The sequence below is a fragment of the Ochotona curzoniae genome, unplaced genomic scaffold (assembly GCF_017591425.1).
Source record: "Ochotona curzoniae isolate NIBS_2020 unplaced genomic scaffold, NIBS_Ocur_1.0 contig_3190, whole genome shotgun sequence".
In the NCBI taxonomy this organism is placed as follows: domain Eukaryota; kingdom Metazoa; phylum Chordata; class Mammalia; order Lagomorpha; family Ochotonidae; genus Ochotona; species Ochotona curzoniae.
Window position 1 is genome coordinate 19733718 of NW_024465751.1, and position 20079 is coordinate 19753796.

At 41.4% G+C, this 20079-nt stretch overlaps 1 protein-coding gene across 2 annotated transcripts in view; it reads left to right on the top strand.

The window, feature by feature from the left end:
- SYBU (syntabulin) overlaps positions 1–20079 on the top strand; it is an 82408-nt gene that overhangs the window by 23801 nt on the left and 38528 nt on the right. For both annotated transcript variants that reach the window (XM_040979471.1, XM_040979470.1), the window contains exon 3: positions 4840–5037. In XM_040979471.1, coding sequence (XP_040835405.1) covers positions 4840–5037 — 198 coding nt within the window. The remainder of the gene's footprint in view (positions 1–4839; positions 5038–20079) is intronic.

The window sequence follows — 20079 nt, forward strand, 5'->3', positions numbered from 1 at the left end:
ATATAGAGTAGTGAATAGCCTCAGGCCAGGAATCCTAGGAGGAGAGAACTAGGAACCAGTTGTCACCTGCATGACTGTGGAAGCCACCTCCCATAGGCCAGGGGCCTGTGAGCAAAATGGTCCTGGCCAATCAGTCTTTCTCTGAAACGACTTGACCCCTGCCCTGGTTCACACCCAGGGTTCTGTCCTTGGCCGCCATCTTGCTCGCCACGTGTAACCCAGTGACCGTGACTGTTAGCCTCCATTTTGTTGACTTAGTGACCTCTTTGCCCCTGAGCCCCACAAAATATAACTTGGCGTCCTTCATTATTAAAAGTCATCATTCAGATGTGGTCTTGATGAAAGCCCTTTGACTTGAGTTTTATTGGAGGGCACCCTGGACCCACCTGGATGGGATTTAAAATCATTGACCACAGAAGGAAATTATCCCATAGTTTAGTATGGGTCACATGGTGTAGAACCTGTGAAGGGGCCTTGTTTCTTCTTAACAAAATTATGTTTATCATAAATAACAGGGAAAGGAATGTGAAAAACTCGACTCTGTAAGAGCTATGTGCATGTACGTATGGGTGTGATGTATGCTTTAATCACTCCCTGTCTAGTAAACTGAGTCTTTTTTGAAGATTTATTTGTTTGTTTAAAAGTCAAAAGTTACAAGGTGTGGTGAATCAGAGGGGAAGAGGGAGTGAGAGAGAGACAGAGAGACAAGAAAGATCTTCCATTCCCGGTTTACTCCACAGATGGTTGTAGCAGCCAAGGCTAAAACAGACAGAGCCAGAATTCTGCAGTGGTGCAGGGGCTCAGGCATCTGGGCCATCCTCTGCTGCTTCTCCAGACACATTAGCAGGGAACCGGATTGGAATTGGAGCAGCTAGGACTTGAACCAGCATTTCTGTAGAATGATGGTGCTTCAGGTAGCAGCATAGCTCATTCCACTACAGCTCTGGCCCCATCAGCATCTTTGTAAAACTGTGTTTTCTACAGGGCTCAGCTGACAGGTTAGTAACAGGAAACAACTGGCCTCTTTTTAAAAAAATGTTTAGCTGAAGCAGGTTTAATCAGTGAATCTACTGTGTGTTGGGTCCACTTGTAGGTCAGTGCTATTATATACAAACAATGAGGGGACGTTAGTCTGTTGTCATCATTCTTGGAGTCTGCAAGTAAATGTGAGCTAAGAGAATTTCACACCAAATTTTGGAAACAAAGCATCACCTTCATCAAACTGGTGGTCAGCTTTCATCTGTGATTGTGAGGAGAAAGCCAGGCAAGGAGAGCAGAGAACTGGCCTTCAGCAAGACTTGCTGAAAACAGAACCACCTCAGCTTCACAGGTGACCAGATGATGGGCACAGGAGGTTCTGTGAGTTTGCTGCAATCATAGTTAACTTAAAATGTATCGTGGGTAGCAAGTAAATTCATGGCTTTGCCCTTTCTGGATCCTTCTGATTCTGTTGGTGTCAATTGGCAAAACAGGCAAATTAGGTTTCTCTGATGACTCACTGATTTCTTTGGTGTGAATTTACTTTAACACATGTGCCAATTTATAAGAACTGAGCATTGTGACACACATACACCCAATTCCTTTGGGATTCTTTATAAATTATGTCAACATGGAGACTTTGTATAATGCCCCTGAGTTGATTCAGTGCCAGTTCTTACTTTGGATTTGTTTTACCAATGAAAGATCGTGTCCCATATTCCTGTTGTTTCCAGGTTGAATAAGAAGTACAATGGTAAACAATTAAGAGATTTTTACGTAGTTACTGAAATGCCATCAGAAATGGTCAAGGAGTTATTTAGCTATTCGTCCCCTGATTCTTCACCCCTTGAGGTGATGGAGCAGTACCACATTCCAGTGAAAAGTTGTGACTACCTTTCCTGTACTACCACCACTCCAAATAATTTCAGCTCCCCGTTATTCTTTAAATAAATTAACTAGGGGCTCAGCGGCATGGCCTAGCAGCTAAAGTCCTCACCTTGAACACGCCAGGATCCCATATGGGCGCCGGTTCTAATCTCGGCAGCCCCGCTTCCCATCCAGCTCCCTGCTTGTGGCCTGGGAAAGCAATCGAGGACGGCCCAAAACTTTGGGACCCTGCATCTGCACCCGTGTGGGATACCTGGAAGAAGTTCCTGGATCCTGGCTTCGGATCGGCATAGCATCAGCCATTGCACTCACTTGGGGAGTGAATCATCGGACGGAAGAGCTTCCTCTGTGTCTCTCCTCTCTGTATATCTGACTTTCCAAGAAATAAATAAATCTTTTTAAAAAAATTAACTAATATAAGATGCCTAGTGATAGTGGGGAAGAGACAGAGAAGGAGATCTTCATTCCACTGATTCACTGCTCTGAATAGCCATAACATCCAGGGCTGAGCCAGGCCAAAACCCGGAGCCTAGAACTCTACATAAAGTTTCTCACATGTTTGGCAGAAGTCCATGCTCCTGGGCTATCTTCTGCTTTCCCAGGAGCATTAGTAGGGAACTGGATCAGAAGGGACACAACCAAGACTAGCCAGTTCTCAGTTGAGCTCCTTGTTTCACAGGCAGAGGCTTAATCGGCTACCCCATAACCCCAGCGCCCAGCTCCAAGTTTTTAACCAGACCCTAGCCCTTAGTGCTCGAAAATACTAGTGCCCCAAACAAGCTATGGTCATATTCTTTTATATAACTCTAGAAAATGACAATGCACCAAACATTGAGAAATTGTGTGATGTCATCGCTTTTGAGTCAGAATTTTAGGGTTGACATTCTCAGGCATGGAATTTTATTTATTTGAGACACCAGCTTTTCCAAAGGAGTAATTTTAGAACTGACTCACAGGGAAATACTTCTAAAGGTAAGAGATAGTTTTGAATGGTTTGACTGTGTTTATTTGAGTTTATCTGCTCAGAAGTAAAGTTCCCCTAAGGCTACGGGCAGACCTGTTGAGCCTTGTAAAACTGCTGAACTGTGTCAAAATAATTAGCAGCCTTTCACCTTCAGAGAGGAGCTCAGATTTCCTTGGATGGAAACTTGAGGGAAAGTAGGTGCTGAAACAGTCTGGCAGGAGCAGCCAGGCGGGTTCCCCTCACCTTGCTCCGGGCTGGCAATTCTTGAAGACATGGGGAAGGGCACCGCGTGTTCAGGAAGTGACAAAGACAGCAGGCATAATTGTGAACCGAAATGCAGCCTTCTTCTACAGTTGGACCCCCAAGGCCATAACTACCTGATAGGTCCTAAAGTCAAAGACAGACGTCAAGAGATAGAAATCATTTGGTAAGTGCAAGTTCACTTTGTCAAAGAAACTGGGATATTCCATAATAAAAAATGAATAAAGGTCAAAAATAAAGCAATGACAATTCTTTTTTTCAGTGGATTCTGGTCCTTTTAATTCAGTCATCAGCATATTTTATTCAGGCCTACTTCTTTTTCTGTCTTTATTCCAGCTATGGAGTTTTAAGATAGCCTTTGATAAATGTCAAATTATTTTAGTTCCCTTAATTTCATATTGATGAAAATTATTAGTGCTTTATTTATATTTTCAACCTGTTTAGTTACCAAAATGACTGTGACAGCAAAGTACTTCTGTGTGATGAAGTGTTAATGAATAGCACTGACCAGTTTATGTAGGATTTGGCTTTAAATTCCAATAATAATTTCCTCATTAAGGTACACATGAATTCACATAAATACTTGAAGAAATATAGAAAGCATGTGTAGTAGTCCACAGTACAGCTTTGCTGGATGCCTCAAAAACCTCTGTTTGGTCACTGCATCTCATGCATGTTGGCTTAAAATTGTGAACCGTAATCATCTCTAAGCTGAAAGTTAAGATAATGTTTCTTATTTGTCATCTTCATTTTACCAGTCTATATACAAAATGGATAGAAATATATGTCATTGATGTATTTTGAATTGGTTGTATGTGATAAAACAAGATCACTTTTTTCTGTTTCCTTGGATTCATAATTTAAAGGTCTATCAAACTCCATTAACCAATTGATGGGTCAAGTTATCAAAAAACTGGATATGGTTAATAATGTTGAAGTAACTGTTTTCTTATCATAAACAACTCTAAAGAGTTCACAGTAGGGGTCAGCATGGTGGCATAACAGGCCATTCTTCTGTTTTTAACACCAGCACCCTATATGGGTGCCAGCTCTAGTCCTGGCTGCTCCACTTCTGATCCAGCTCCCTGTGTATGATCTGGGAAGGCAGTGGAGAATGGCCCAAGTCCTTGGGCCCCTATACCCACACTGAAAGAAGCTCCTGGCTCCTGGCTTCAGATCGGCTCAGCTCTGGACTTACCACCATTTGGGGAGTGAACCAGCAGATGGAATATCTCTATCTCTCCTTCTTTCTCTGCAAAATCTGCCTTTGAAATAAAAATAAATAAATCTTTAAAAAAACATTCACAGTAATGACCCTAAATTTGGACTGATAGGATCCTTATTACTAAACTCACCCAAAAATCTATGGAGAGTTATGACTCAGGAGTATCCTACATAAAATATTGAAACAGACATATCTCTAGGCCTTAACAAGATGAACATTTCAGAAATGCTTGCAGTAAAAATAGCTGTTAACTCTGTCTCTCTGCCATTCTAAATAAATAAATACATTTTAAAGCTTATAAAATATTCCTTAAAATATCTCCCTGAGATAAGTTGATATCTTCCTTTTGTAATGAGTGGCCGAAATCTGGACAAATAAAAGGAGAGTCACGCAAAGAATTTGCCCTGTGCCCTCATGAGCAGAGCCCATGTGTGTGAGTGCGTGTGTACATACCCGCATGTATGGACACAGGGCTCACCTTTTCCTTGCCCTCGCTCATGTCCTTGTGCTTCCTGTCTTCTAGATGACACTGGCTGTCCTAGTAGCCAGTCTGTATCACCAGTGAAGACCCCCTCAGACACGGGAAACAGCCCCATCAGCTTTTGCCCTGGGAGCGATGAAGACTTTACCAGGAAGAAGTGCACAACTGGAGTGGTTGGTGAAGGAAGCATCCAGTCAGCACGCTATAAGAAGGAGTTGAAATCAGGCCTTGGAAAGCCCGGTAAGTGTATGACTCTGCAGGTGTGCGACCCAGCGTGTCCAGTCACTCAGGGATCGCCAATACTACACCCGATTCCCCAAAACATCGTTATTAAAGGAGAGTGTGGGCGGAGAGGGAAATCATGTCTGTAAATATGGCTGATCAGTTTTCAGAATCTGCAACATGTAAATAAATATTTTGTATGTCACAACTAAGTCTACAGTATGTAAATACATTTAGAAGAACTGAAGTGCTAACTGCAGTGAAAATGGATAAGCACTGGTATTGGGAGACAGAGCTTTCTATATCCTGTGTGATTGTCTTTAACTTCTATGGTTGTACTGTATATAAGTATGCACATGAAAAGACTGATTAACAGTTTACATGAGTCATCTTTTATGCCATTTGTCTGTTAATTGCTGTTTTGTGATGACGTCATAGTGTAAGGTGCTACAGATGGCCTTGTTTGGATGATTCCAAGGCTGAGAGCCATTTGTTTCCTTGTCCACAAGATGATAGCATCCCTGTTGGCTTCTGTTCTCCCTGAATAATTGATGTGCATAGGGCATTGTAATAGATTATTCTTCATCTTCCATTTGATGAATCAATAAGAGCATCATTTCATCTCCAAGTAAAGCTAAAGCAAGGAAATGCTTTCTCATAATGGCACTTGATACATGTTAGGCCTGATGACTGTAATAGTCTTCTGCTTTGGAGTCACATGAAAAACTAAAGGAATGGCTTGTAACAAGGAAGTGTATGTACCCCTCACTATCATCACTGCTTCCAGCTTCCTCCTTTATTAACTTCATTCTTGGCTGTTGGAGGAGCCACGTCTTGTTACCCATTCAGCAGCCGATGGGCAGTAGGCTATGCCTACTGTTTGCCTGTTAGAAATAACGGTGCTGTGGACATTCAGGTTTTTATGTGAACAGGTGCTCAGTGTTCTTGGTTATAGCCTCAGAAATGAAATTGCTGGGATGTATGGTAACTCTAACTTGGAAGTAACTGTCAGTTCATTTTCCAGAATAGGTGCTGTGTATCAGCAGCATTGTATGAGAGTTCCGATTGGTCCCCATCCTTTTATTTTGGCTCCAATACTTTTTAATTTTGCTTGAAATAACACAATTATTTCAAGAGGAAAACGTGTCTCTTTTGAAGATGGCCATTCTAGTGAGTGTGAAAGTGGTATCCCATGCTGTGAATCTGCTTTTCCCTGATGGCAATGTGATGAACAGGACTTCATATGCCTCTTGACCATCCAGACATCTTTCCTGAAGTCCTCAATGTTCTTTTAACTTGAAAGTAAATCACCAATGAACTCTGCTTCCCACGCATGTGAGCTATAAATGTCACAGCAGGAGCCCTGTCATTCTCTTTTGATAGTCCCAACACACAGTTTCTAGCTCATCTTAGGGGCATTTTAGGGGATTCATCAATGGTTGCTAACCTCAACTGCAAACATGGGTCCTGGTGTGGGGAAGATGCAGTGATGAAGAAAAGGATTGCAAACATTATGACATACAGGATTTGAAAACAAACCTGAGATTTTTTTTGTGGAGGGAAGGTCATCTTTTCTCTTCACCACATGATTTCATTTTAGGATGTTGTCAGTGTGAGAAACAGTGAAAAATAAGTCCAGTATGATGTGACCAGTAAAACATGAATTTGAAGGAGAGCTAAGCTTACCACTTACTTCCTTTCCTTGTTTTAGTCATCAAAATAAGAATAATCATGTGTCACATGAACTTAGCATGCTGTGTGTTTATCTACAGATGTCACACTGACTGGAAGGTACACACTATTCCTGCAGAAGATGCTTGGTTTCTAAATATCAGCTACTCATCACTATTGCCTTAGGTCTTTATGAAAAAAATGGGAGAACAGAAAGGAGGGTTATGAAAAAAATGGGAGAACAGAAAGGAGGGAGGGAAGGGGCAGAAAGGAAAAGTTTTTCTTAATGTTGTTGTTCTCTTAATTCGTGAAGACTCTTGAAGGCTATGAACTCATATTCCAGTAACAAATGCCCATAGAATTAAATGCAGCATTCTACTACACAGTTCGGGAATTCTAATTTAAAAACTTTTGTTTAAAGGCAGAGCCTAAAGCTACCATTTCATCAGCTTCTTCTAATTTAATTGCTCATTGCTGGAAACATCATCCAAGCAGCATGTATTTGGTTACCTGTTGATTTATATGTGTGCAGCTAAGCTAGAGGCATCCTTGAAATTTATTTTTTTAGCAGCCTAAAAATTCTCAGTGCCATCACTGAGAAAGTTGCTGCAGCTTTTGAGTGAGAGCCATTTCTGTTCAGTAAGCTCTTTGTTTTTGAGAAGTGAATGTCCATCATGCTCTATGGTTTCTTTGAACTTGTAGCAGCACAAACCCATCAGCCTCATCACTGTGATGAGAGGGAATCCTGGAAACAGGGATGACTCTTACGTGTATAAAAGGCAGAGACATAATCTGTTAAGCCATAGGAAGGAACTCGTGTCAGGTGGAACTGTTCTGCCTCGGCCTTAAGTCCCAAGAGAACTTTTCCACTCAGCCCAAACTCATCTTCACCATTTGATGTGTGCTCCAATTTTTTTTAAAATAACTTGGTTCATTAAAACTAATACCAGCTTATTAAAATAGCAAGCAATTAGTGGCTGTTATTCAGATGCTCAGGGCTCCTTAACGTTAAGTAACCTATGACCATTTAATTTTAGATCCTTGCTCTAGATTTTGGAATACTGCTGAGCCCTTCAGAAAGTGGTTCTCAAAATGCGCCTTTAGTCATAAAGAGAGCATCAAGTTCGCTGAGTGTATGATGCAGAATGAGAAGAAAAATGTCACTAGATGCTCGGAAGGGAAAGGAGGAGCTACCAGGTGTGCTACTTGCCAGCAGGGCCCTGTGACACAGGCAGCAGGAAAGCCCTTACAGCCAGGCAGGAGCTCTCCTTCTGGAAGCTTCTCGGAGGCAGTCAACCTTCTGTTGTTTTTGGCTTCTGTCACTTAATGCCTATGCAGATTTAACTAAAAATGGTCACCAACAGAGAAAAAAACAATGCTCGCAGTCCTGTTGGATGATGCCTTCCAGTTCTCATGCTTTCCTTTTCTTGTTAATTCAACCAGACATTCAAGCTCATGCTGCAGAGCCTCGTGTTATGTGTGTCCAATAAATACCTCAATCAGATATAGAAGGAATATTTTGTCCAAGGGGTCTTGTCTAGTGCAGGGAAGAGAGGACAAGGATGAGCTCAGATGAGCCCTGTCCTTGTGATTTCAAGGCAGAGTTGAACTTGATCATCTGTGCCAGTGCAGATGGAATGAAGGAATTTTGGCTGGAAACCGTGTGAGGCAGAGCAACATTCCTTCTCCTCGGTGCCTATCCTATATTTAATTTGCAGTTTCCTGCTGAGACTGTATTTGCCCAGAAAAGAGAAGTCCTAATTGGATCACTGCCTTTTCAGCTTTCTTTTACTATTTGGGGAGTACCTTAACCCAGCAAGCCAAAGATCCACTGTCATTGTTGTGCAAATAGACATACTAAATCCATTGTCCACAAGGCTGTTTGGAGAAGTGAGCAAGACATTATTATTTTTTAAAACAGTCAGGAAATGGGAAAAGTTAAAGAGAAAAAAATCACTAAGGATATATTTGAAAAACAAATGTGTAGGATCACAATCTTGTAAAAGAAATCTACATTTAGGCAGTGAAATGTTGAAATCTGCATTTGAAAGATGTTAGTATTCGCTTGTCATCAGACACCACCCCGCTATTGAAATCAGAGACCTGACCAAGCTGAACTATAATGACCTCACAACAATAATAGAGGACTGGCTGTTTTAAAAGACGCAATTTCCCACATTCGGAGGCATTTGCTAGAAAACTCAGAAGGCACCAAGTAGGTTAGTGAAATTGATCAGCACTGGTTCCCTTAATAGAGGTTCTTTCACAGCGCTGGAGCGCGGAGATGTTTCTGTTCTTATCAGAAGCACCCTTTTCACTTCAAAGTTGGTTCTGTGAGATACAGAGCTAGACAACTTTTTACCTGGAGCAGGCCATTCTTGCATAATAACTTGAACTACTTAGGGGAGCATTGAGAACTGAAATTTTGTCTCTTTCACTCAAGGTTGCTCAACTTTGCCCATTTATGGGAGGAAAGTTGATGTGTATGAGGGCTAGAGTAGGGGTGTGTGTGTTACAGAGAGGAGGGCACCTTCTTACACTCTGGAGTCTAACACGCTATGTTCAAATCTTCATATTACTACTGTAAAACTGATCTTTAGCTACTTGTTTTCTGCATCTGTAAAGTGGGTTGTTGAAAACACAAATAGATTAAAATCATGCATAGAAAGTGTTGGGTAGGATGTAAAGTAATTCCTCAATAACAGTTGGCATATAGTGTTACCACAGTTTATATAAAATGAGAGGAGCACTTGCTGCAGGAGGACTCTCTGATAGGAATGTGAATTCAGTTCTCCTTGACATTGAGCAGGCAGATGGGATTGCATAGAACAGATAAGGAAGACCACAAAAACCCACTGGCTTTCTAGGTGTTTTAGATCACTTGCCAACTTTTACCACTTTGTGACATTTACTGCCGTAATTCACTTAAAAATAGATTAAGTCATTGTGATGGTTGAGTTGCTGCAAAATGATGTGTATCAAGGCAGAAATATGTTCTAAGCAATTTAAAAATTATTTCCATAGGACGGAAAAATTAAAATACTAGTGCTTAAAGGGAAGCTTTGGGGATGTGGAAGCTTTCTGCATTTTATGGCCAAGTACAGCTTTCCTAATAGTTTACCTGTTGTAAGCAGCAGTGTTCCGGCAATAAAGCCCAGCCTCAAATATAAGCTATCATCTGTTTCAGATAACTAAAGCATTATGGAAACATTTGGAAAGACGTGCTAGATGGTAATTGTCAATTTAGATGAAATTCTGAAATTTTATTGCAGTTATTTTTAGCTGATAGTCGTGAGTACCAACTGCACTGAACCCACTTAGCCTCTACTATTCATGTGAGAAGGGGGAGATATGGTCTCCCACTTTATAGACAGAGAAACTGAGGCACCCAGGGATTAGGTGCTTAGCCAAGGCTTAACGGTTTGTAAATGGATTTTAAACAGGGTTGCCTTTCTCCAAAGTCCAGATCTGTCGCCCAAGGAGTAATTTTAATTTCAGTAGGGAAGTGTGGCAATTAAATTAGGTGTACTGGTATAAAAGAATGCATTATTTAAAAAAAAAAAAGTCTTTGTAGAGCCCTAAAAACACATATTAGTTCTTATAAATTAGCTTGTATATGAATTATGCCGGTTGTTTCTGATAGCAGAATCAGTGGGCCTCAGTATAAATGCAGTGAAATATAAAAAGCTGAGCACATAAAGCTGTTTGATTGCAGATCAGTAAAATAAACCAAAAAGATGTGAATATTCAGGGGTGTTAAGGTCCTCAGTGATTTCCATTCAATCAGGAGCCAGTCCTTTCTCTGCTTATCAGAATGTTTTATGCACAGTCCTGGTATCGTGAATACTTTCTTTTAGGTAAGACTTATTTACTTGAAAGACACAGAGAGAAGAAGAGACAGCATCTATCTACTGATGATTTCCACAGATGGCCACAGTAGCTGGATCTGAGCCAGGCTGAAGCCAGGAGCCAAGAAATCCATTGGTATCTCCCATGTAGGTGATGGGGTGACCAATTGCTTGGGCCTTTCTGTGCTGCGATGCATTAGCAGAAAGCTGGATTGGAAGTGGAGTAGCTGAGAGTCACACGGATACTCTGATATGGAATGGCACCATCACCAGCAAAGCTTTAACCCACAGTGCTGGCACTGTGAATACTTTCTTCAAGGAAGATAGCTGGACTTTTTCAAATTAAACAAGAGCTTTTGCATGTCTACTGACATGAATCTCTGAAACATCCTTTAACCTCTAGAGAAATTTCTTCCCCAGGACACATCAGACAATGTTTGATCCATCACTTCTGCCCAACAATGATCAACTCAGTAAAATAAAGTTTAAATGTAATGATTGGGATTAAGTGTTTGTCTTAATGGCAGAGTTATGCCTTAACTATTTTTCAAAAAGATTTAATTTATTTTTATTGCTAAGCAGAGGAGGGGAGACAGAAAGATTTCTCATCTGCTGACTCACTCCGCAAATGGCCATAACTGCCAGAGCTGAGCTAATCTGAAGCCAGGAGCCAGAAACCCCCTTTAGGTCTTTCATGTGGGTGCAGGGTCCCAAGGTTTTGGGCCAATCTCCCCTGCTTTCCCATCATCATGGAGCTGGGTGGGAAGTGAAACAACCAGGACATGAACTGGTGCCCAAATGGGATGTCAACATTTTAAGGTAGAGAATTAACCAATTGAGCCATCATGCTGGCCCCCTACCTATTTACTGTTTTTTAAAAATTTATTTATTTTTTTATTTTATTATTTTATGATTCGGTCTTATGAACTCTGGGATTTCCCTTCTATGCTCTCCAAATCCCACCCCCTACACACACACACACTGATTTCCTCTTTATCATTACAGTAGTATACTCCTTCATAAACAGTCATAAGTCCATCATTCTGCTATTTAAGTATATGCTGACACTGTAGGTATGGACAATGACAGAAAGTCCGGCATCCTGTTTTCAAGATATATTTGACAGTTTCACTGGGGGGTCCATCTTTGGTTTGGAAGCAGAGATGCGTTGCATCCTCACATCTGGTTGAGACAGTTGCTATTACACAGTTACTGTACATTCCCTTCAATGAAAAGCCATAAAACAAAATCAACAACAGGAAGAAAAAAATAGAAAATTACCAACAAGGTGAAGTTAAATAACATGCTACTGAATGACCAATGTATTGCTGAAGATATGAAAAAGAAAACAAGATATCTTCTTGAAAGAAACAGCGCTGCTGTGTGACCTATGACCCAGTGAAGAAATTAATTAGAAAAAAACCTTTTGAAACAATGACAATAAGAAGGAAAAAATGAACCCTATGAGATGTAGCAAAAACCATAATGAAAGGGCTGTTGATCGTGTATTTTGCACAAAGGTTGCCTTGTATAAGAAAGAACATATGTGATATTTGTTCTTTTGGGACTTACTTTGTTCACTAAGCATAATGATTTCTAGCTGGGACTGTTTGGTTGCAAATGGTAAAATTTTGTTCTAAATTTTTATTGGCTGAGTAATATTCAATGGAGTAGATATGCCAGTTTTTCTTTTTTAAAGATTTATTTTTATTGGGAAGTTAGATATACAGAGAGAAGGAGAGACAAAGAGGAAGATCTTCTGTCTATCAATTAACTCCCCAAGTGGCCACAACTACCAGAGCTGAGCCAATCCAAAGCCAGGAATCCAGAGCCTCTTCTGGGTTTCTCACATGGGTGTAAGGTCCCAAGGCTTTGGGCCATCCTTGAATGCTTTCCCAGGCCACTAGCAGGGAGCTGGATGGGAAGCAGGGCCACTGGGATATGAACTGGCGCACCCATGTGGGATCCTAGTGCGTGCAAGACGTGGACTTTAGTCACTAGGCTGCTGTGCCAGGCCTGACATACCAGTTTCTTTATCCACTCCCTTTTGGATGGGCATTTGGGTTGTTTCCATGTCTTTGCTATTGTAGATTGTGCTGCTCTGAATATAGTTTCCTTTCTTATATGCAGATTTCATTCCTTTTTGAAGTGGGATAACTGGGTCATGTGGTAGATAAATTTTCAATTCTCTCAGCACTCTCCATACTGACTTCCATAGTAGTTGTGCTAGTCTACACTCCCACGAACAGGGAAGGAGCTTGCTTTTATACCCACTCCCATGCCAGGACGTGTTCTTAGTGTAGTCGTAGACCAATCTCACTGGAGGTAGGTGGAACCGCAATATGGTTTTTGTCTATTTCCCTGACAGGTATGGAGCCTGAGCATTTTTTTCAAATATCTATTAGCTATTTGGATTTGTTCTTTTGAAAAATGTATTTTCATATCCTTAACCCATTTCTTCACAGGACTGTTTTGTTGTCACTGAGTTTCTGAAGCCCCTAGTAAATCCTGGATATTAGTCCCTTATCGGTTGTATAGTTGTGCAAAGGTTTCTTCCCATTCTGTTGGTTGCTTCTTTGTTGATCATCTCCTTTGCTGTACAGAAGCTTCTCAGCCTGATGTAGTCCCGTTTGTTTATTTTAGCTTTGATTACCTTGCTTTGGGTGACTTTTCTAAGAAGTCTTTCCCTGTTTCTGTATCATGGAGAGTGCCTCCTATGTTTTCCTCTAATGGTTTGATGGTTTCTGGGTTAAGATTTAGGTCCTCGATGAGTTTAGAGTTACTTTTTATATAAGGTGACAGGTAGAGGAGGGGGTCTTATTACCTCTACAGGCTGCTGTTCAATTGTCCCAAGAGCATTTGTTGAACAGACCTGACTTTTCCTCTGGATTATTTTCATTTCTCTTCAATATCATTTGCCTGTTCTGGGTTTCCTATTTTGTCCCGTTGATCTTCTGTTTCTGTACCAGTACTAGACTGTTTTGATGAGCACTGCCCTCTAGTGTGTCTTGAGGTCTAGAATTTACTCTTAATGCCCCTCCCCCTCTGAGCTTTTGATAATGTTCCCAATCAGTCTAATGGTGCCAAATGGATTTTTAATGGATTTTTCCTAAGAACTAATGAATCATGATCTTCTTCTCAGAAGTAACTGCCTTCTAAATTGCAGATCTGCTTGGATTTATTGTGAGTACGATGTTCTTAGCCACTGGTTTGGTTGTCTGCCAAAAGCTTGCTAAGTATGCTAATGTGTTGAAAACAAAGTGCTCAAGGTCTCCCATACGTGGCAGGAGCTTCTCGGACCACACAGCTGACATTGGAGAAATCAGCACATGCAGTGTGAACAGAATTAATCCAGGAAACTCATTTTATATACATGCTATAAACTCTGAGTTATCTCTGTCGGTGAGGAGCTTTTTACCCCTGCCCCCGTCTCTAATTGACATGGTTAAAGGCGTCCAACAAAATATGGTGAAATACTTGACTCTAGCACAAGTTTGGATTCATTTCACAACTGCATGAACAAGAGGAGGGCCAAGTTACCAAGCGCCTAAAGGAAGCGCACTGGGGGTGCATGTGAAGAAACCATGGACCTCGGAAGCGAGCACAGCCATAGGCTGGGGAGGAGCCAGAGGGAAACATAGCTTCATGGAATTATTGTTGTTACCTTTAAGATTTGCTGGGTGGCATTTTGGCATTCTGAAGAGTTGTTTATAAGAAGTTTTGGGTGTGTGTATGTTCCCTAGGATTATTCAAAGATTGAATTCTTACCACCTGAATCTGGGCGGAAAGGGGCGTCACTCTGCTGGCTACAGGCCATGATTCAGGTATTAATACTTATGAAATCTGGTTGTCATGAGCCTGAATTCTCAGATGCCTGGACTGAAATTCTGGAAGCATGTCAAGAAAGTGACCACTATGTAATCTCCCACTTCCCTACATAGCAATAAGCAGTTACTGCCATGTAGAAGTTTGAACCTGCGTTGTATATTTACCAGCTTCTATTTACCCAGATATTTATTAGGCATTCACTGTGTGCTGCCGTCTTTGTTCCCGACATTGTGCAGAGTGAAAGAGAAGAGGCCTGTCCTCCTGGAGCCTACCTTTAGTCTGGGGAGATGGTCACCATTAGCATACGGCAAGTTGAATTCAGGTGGTGGCAGCAGAACTAGGTAATGCAATAGACAGTGGCGGAAGGGATCTGAGCTGAGAAAATGGCCGTAATCCTTCGGGTGGAGGGATGGTTGGAGAATGGCCACAGGTGCTGGGCAATTTGGAAGAGAGAAGTTTTACTGATATTAAGTGAGGTCTGTGTTAGAGTGATGTGAAACCATTGAAGCATTTCAAGAAGAGGATTTAATTTGTCTTTGAGACGTACCTGGTAGCTCTGTGGAGTATAGACTGTCAAGAGGTAACTAGAAGGATACTAAATGTCTCAGGCTTAGCCTAAGCTGAAGGCAGAGAAAACAGTAGGTATTGGGATATAGTATATATAGTATATATGACATACTCTAAGGACTTCCCCCACTCTGTATCACTTTCCTAATGAGATTAAAATGGTTTTTTGTTTTTTTTTAAAGATTTATTTTTATTATTTTTTTTTATTGGAAAGGCGGATATATAGAGAGGAGAAACAGAGAGGAAGATCTTCCATCCGATGATTCACTCCCCAAGTGAGCGCAGCGGCTGATGCTATGCTGGTCCGAAGCCAGGAGCCTCTTCCTGGTCTCCCATGTGGGTGCAGGGTCCCAAAGCTTTGGGCTGTCCTCGACTGCTTTCCCGGGCCACAAGCAGGGAGCAGGAAGGGAAGCGGGGCTGCCGGGATTAGAACCAGTGCCCATATGGGATCCCAGGCGTGCAAGGCGAGGACCTTAACCACTGCGTCATCGTGCTGGGAGATTAAAATGTTAACTTGAGTAAACCTTTACAAGTTCGGAAAATCAGTGTCCGATTTTAAAAATAAATTATTTTCATCTACTTATATACCCTACTCATAATTTACAAATGCTGCCATTTTACTCATTTTTCAGTTTTGTTTCAGTTTTACTTATCTGACTCTCCAGGAAGAAGTGGTCTTGACTTCTGCTCACTTTGAGATAAGGTAGCTCTGAACCTGTGGATGGGGCTTCCACTGGACACTTTTTTTTTTCAAACCTACAAGTACTTTGAGGGTGTAAGTTACTGAAACAGAGAGAGCCCAATGTAGTAGTTAGGGTTATCAGATGTTTGTCTCCTGAAACACTACATAGGTGTTTGTATTACCCGAGCTGATAAGCAGCTGTGCTGCTGTTAACACTTGGCTTCTGGTATGACCACATTGCTACTATCTACCAGGAAGAAGGAAGGGGAAAAGACTTTGGAGTATGGCAGTGTGTGTTGGGGATGGGAGAGAATTCTCACTCGGTCCTTTTAATGTCTGTCAGGCACATTATTTCCACCTAAGCCTAGGGTATCCAAGTCAAAGGGTACCTGTTAGCAAGGAAGAAGGGTAGAATGAAGGTGCCATTGATGAACCAGCAGGCTGTCGGAGCATCCGCTGGGTAGTGTTGGGGGGCTGTGTTCTCTGTTAGCCGGCAGGTGAGTATGAGGCTTTTACTCTCCAGAGCTATCCAGTTTGTGGGTTCAGAGAGCAAGAGATAGAAGTTTTCTCAACTAACTCTGCAACTTAACTACTGACTCCACTACTGTTTAAAGTGATCTCTGAACGATGGGAGGAGTCGTACCATATAAATAATTTTAAAATCTGTTGTTTGAATTCTTTGTCTCCTTCATTTTTTAAATACTACCATCAGAAGACCTCTGAACGGTGCCAAGACAAACACTGACTGGGCCAGTTCAGACTGTGTCTTTTTTCAAATGGTACTTTTTGCTCAAAGAAGGTAATTATCAGAAAACCCTATAATAAGAAGCTTTGGGAAAACTCAGCTGTAGAATTTATTCTTTTATTGAGGAGCAACTGAGGGAGGAGAGTTACTTCAGTTTACATTTAGACTCTGAGATAAGGTGGACCAGGCCAGGTGCAGAGCAGCCCCAGGAGAAGGTGCTGGGAGCTTCTTTGTAATGTAAGCAAATAGTCTGTTTTTTTCTTCACTGACACATTAGGGAAATAACTAATGCATCACGGTTTCCTGTTACGGTGAGAATCATAATAGATGTTAGGTCTTTTGCAGAGTTTATGCAGAATATAAGCTGAGTAGGGACATGACATTATGCTTGCCAGTCAGTGCCAGCATTTCGTGGGAGGCCGTATGTAGTGACAGTGTTTGCCTGGCACACAATGTGTGCACAACAAATGAGGACTTTCATTATTGTTATAAAATGAGAAATGAATACAGCCCAAGTTTAAGCATTTGGCTGTCCACTCACTATCTCACTTGGGTTAGTTCTGCTTTGAGAAAGATGCCTCTCTGGTACAGGTGATTCTGCTATCATCAGGGACTTTGGGGAGAGATTAATGAATGCATTTTTTTTTCTTTTATCAGAGCAATCTCCATTTGGAAGGAGTAGCCCATGGTTCTCCCAGGCAACCCTGCAGTCCATTTTATTCCCTTAGAACAACACATACCCCCTGTTTCTCTTCCAGGCAATGCTGTGAAGTGCCTTGCATATTTAAATAGCTGGAATTCATAAAATGGCACCAAGCATTTTCCTCAAAACAGCACTTGTTTGCCATTAAATTTAGGGATGTGTGGGTTTTGATGTAATTTCTTGTTTGCACATTGAGACATTATAATCCATGTGGGGAAAAAAAGGCTGCAGTACTCCAATATTGTCAAAGGATTCGCCTCGGATGCCTGTCATGCAGGCATTTACTTCTGTTTGACAATTTGGTATGTCTTCAAATGCTTTGTGTCCATTCATGAGGGCGATGGTTTCATTTGAAATGCTGCAGTCACCAGAGAGAAGCCTCTGTGCTCATTTCTGATAGGCCAGCTTTCCCTCTGCCTCCTGTTGCTATGGTGCCAAGCAGAGTAACTTGCATGCCCTGCACATACACGAGGTGCGGTCTCCATGGATACCCCACTCTGAGACTGTACTCCACAGAGAGATGAGCTGCACACGCTGTACCTCTGCAAGTGAGAGACACAGCCTGTGGTGGGAGGCTTCTTGCAGAGGCAGTGTTTGCCATGAAAGTCCACGGTGCTTACCTTCTAAGTAAGTAGCATTAGTCACAGTAAGTATTGGATTGGATCACAGTGTGTATGTGTGTGTGAGAGAGAAGTTAGTTGCAGTAAGCTACAAATGTAACCTAGAAGCAAAATTTTCACTTACTTTGTAGACATTCTGAATGCAGGAGCTATAAATAAACTTCTAAAAATATATACCCACGTTCTTTTTAAACTCTTGTCATTTGTGAATCTAGAAGGGTACTTGGAAGAGTTCATGAAAATTCAATTAAAATTAAAATTTAATTTATTTGAGTCCCAATATTTTTCAAGTTCATGAATACAAGGGGTCTTCAAAAATTTCAGGAAAAATGCCTACTACCAAAGCTATCATATTCATGCAAACCAGTGCAAAACAATAATTGTGACCTTGACCATGGGCAGTGATAGTTTAGAACACTCTTCTAACTCTGAGCATTGCATGTTGCATTTCTGAGTGCCAAACCCGGCCTTACCAGAGGCATACTGTGGGAATAGATGAGTACAGCCACAATTAATGCTAATTGGCACTGCACATAGCTTGCACTGGGCCTCTGTGGAGACTGAGACGCGAAGCATTTATTACCAGGAGAGTGGCTGCTCGTGTGATTAGAAGGAGAACGACCATGTCTAGCAATTCACCATGAAAATTATTCAGAACACAGCTCTCTGATCACTTTTACTTTACCCTTCTTGGCACCCAATAGAGAAGTCTGAAACTGTTCATGTCCACAGAATTGAGATGTGGAAGGTTTTTTTCTGCACTGATTCGACCTAACACTTCTTTTTCCCAGTGCATTCCAGGAGCGTAAGGGTTGGGTTGCAGTCGTGTAAAACACATGCATCATCTTCAAACACTCTTCATCTCCTGGGCAAATTATTAATGCCTGGGGTGTTCAAATTAATTAATAGAAACAAAGATACCCATATGGTAGCATCAGCTATAGTTCAGTGGCTTTAAAATTGTATAAAATTAAGAGTTTAGATTGTCCACTGAAAAATAGATGGCATCTAGAAGCTCTAAACAGAAGGCAAAATACATATTTTATGGGTACAAGAGAGACTCATTTTTTGTCCTTTTAAGAGTGACACAGGTCATTAGGCTACTTTGGGAATTTCCTTTATTTTCAGCACATATGCTAGCCAGGCAATAGACAAGAAGCTGTTGGATGTCATCTTTTCCAGCAGTTAGTCATGCTTCAGTTTCCGTTGCTCCAAAGAGTGAGAAGGCACCACCCTTTAAGAATGTGAATTAGTGGAGGCTACTCTATGCTGTGCTTTATCACTGGGATCAAACTTCAGACTTTTAACCTTACACGCCCGATGGTTGAACATTCCCAGTGCAAAATTAGGTCAAATGTGGCTTTCAAAAGGACTTCCAGAGATTTGTAAATTTATATGGTTTATAAATAAAATTTCTGTCAGTAGATGTCACCCAGCATGGGCTCAACATAGGTACACTGTAAGTTCTGTACATTTCATGGTTTTTTTCTTTAAAGATTTCTTTATTTATTGGAAAGCAGATATACACAGAGGAGGAGAGACAGAGAGGAAGATCTTCCGTCCAATGATTCACTCCTTCCTCAAGTGAGCGCAACAGCCGGTGCTGTGCCAATACGGAGCCAGGAACCAGGATCCAGGAACCTCCTCCAGGTCTCCCACGCGGGTGCAGGGTCCCAAAGCTTTGGGCCATCCTCGACTGCTTTCCCAGGCCACCAGCAGGGAGCTGGATGGGAAGTGGAGCTGCCGGGATTAGAACCAGCGCCCATATGGGATCCTGTCGTGTTCAAGGCGAGGACTTTAACCGCTAGGCCACACCGTCGGGCCCAATTTCATGGTTTTTATGATCTTGAAACCCTGTTGTGACACTTTCCCTGAAGTTTTCCTTCCTGATGGTAGGATAAGCCCCCATATCCTTTTCCCAATGTGTGAAGGATGGATTTCTCTCCTGTTTATCTCTGAAAAGCAGCATAGGCTGGAATGTTTTTCAACTTTAAAATATGTACATCTTCTAAGACTCTTCCCTCACTTATGTGCTGTGGATCATAGTAGTCGCTGTCAGAACAGGCTGCATTGAAAAGTCAATGATATGATCAATGGCATGTAAGTATTGGCTGCTATTGTATTATTGCTGTTAGCATCATCTTCATCATTGTTACAATGCTTTGTGATCAAGGATGCTATAGCTAACAGGTCAAACAACTCTTTGGTATGATTTCATTCAGCCTATCACATTTCACAGGCATTTGGTGCATAGGGGAATATAGGTAATACAATAGAGTGAATTTTTCCCGTTATGCCTTGCTATTTACTTGCTAGTTACGTTTTCCTAAGTAGCCGTATGTATTTATATTGCTAATAATTGTGTTGCCATGGTGAATATGTAGGATACCACAATG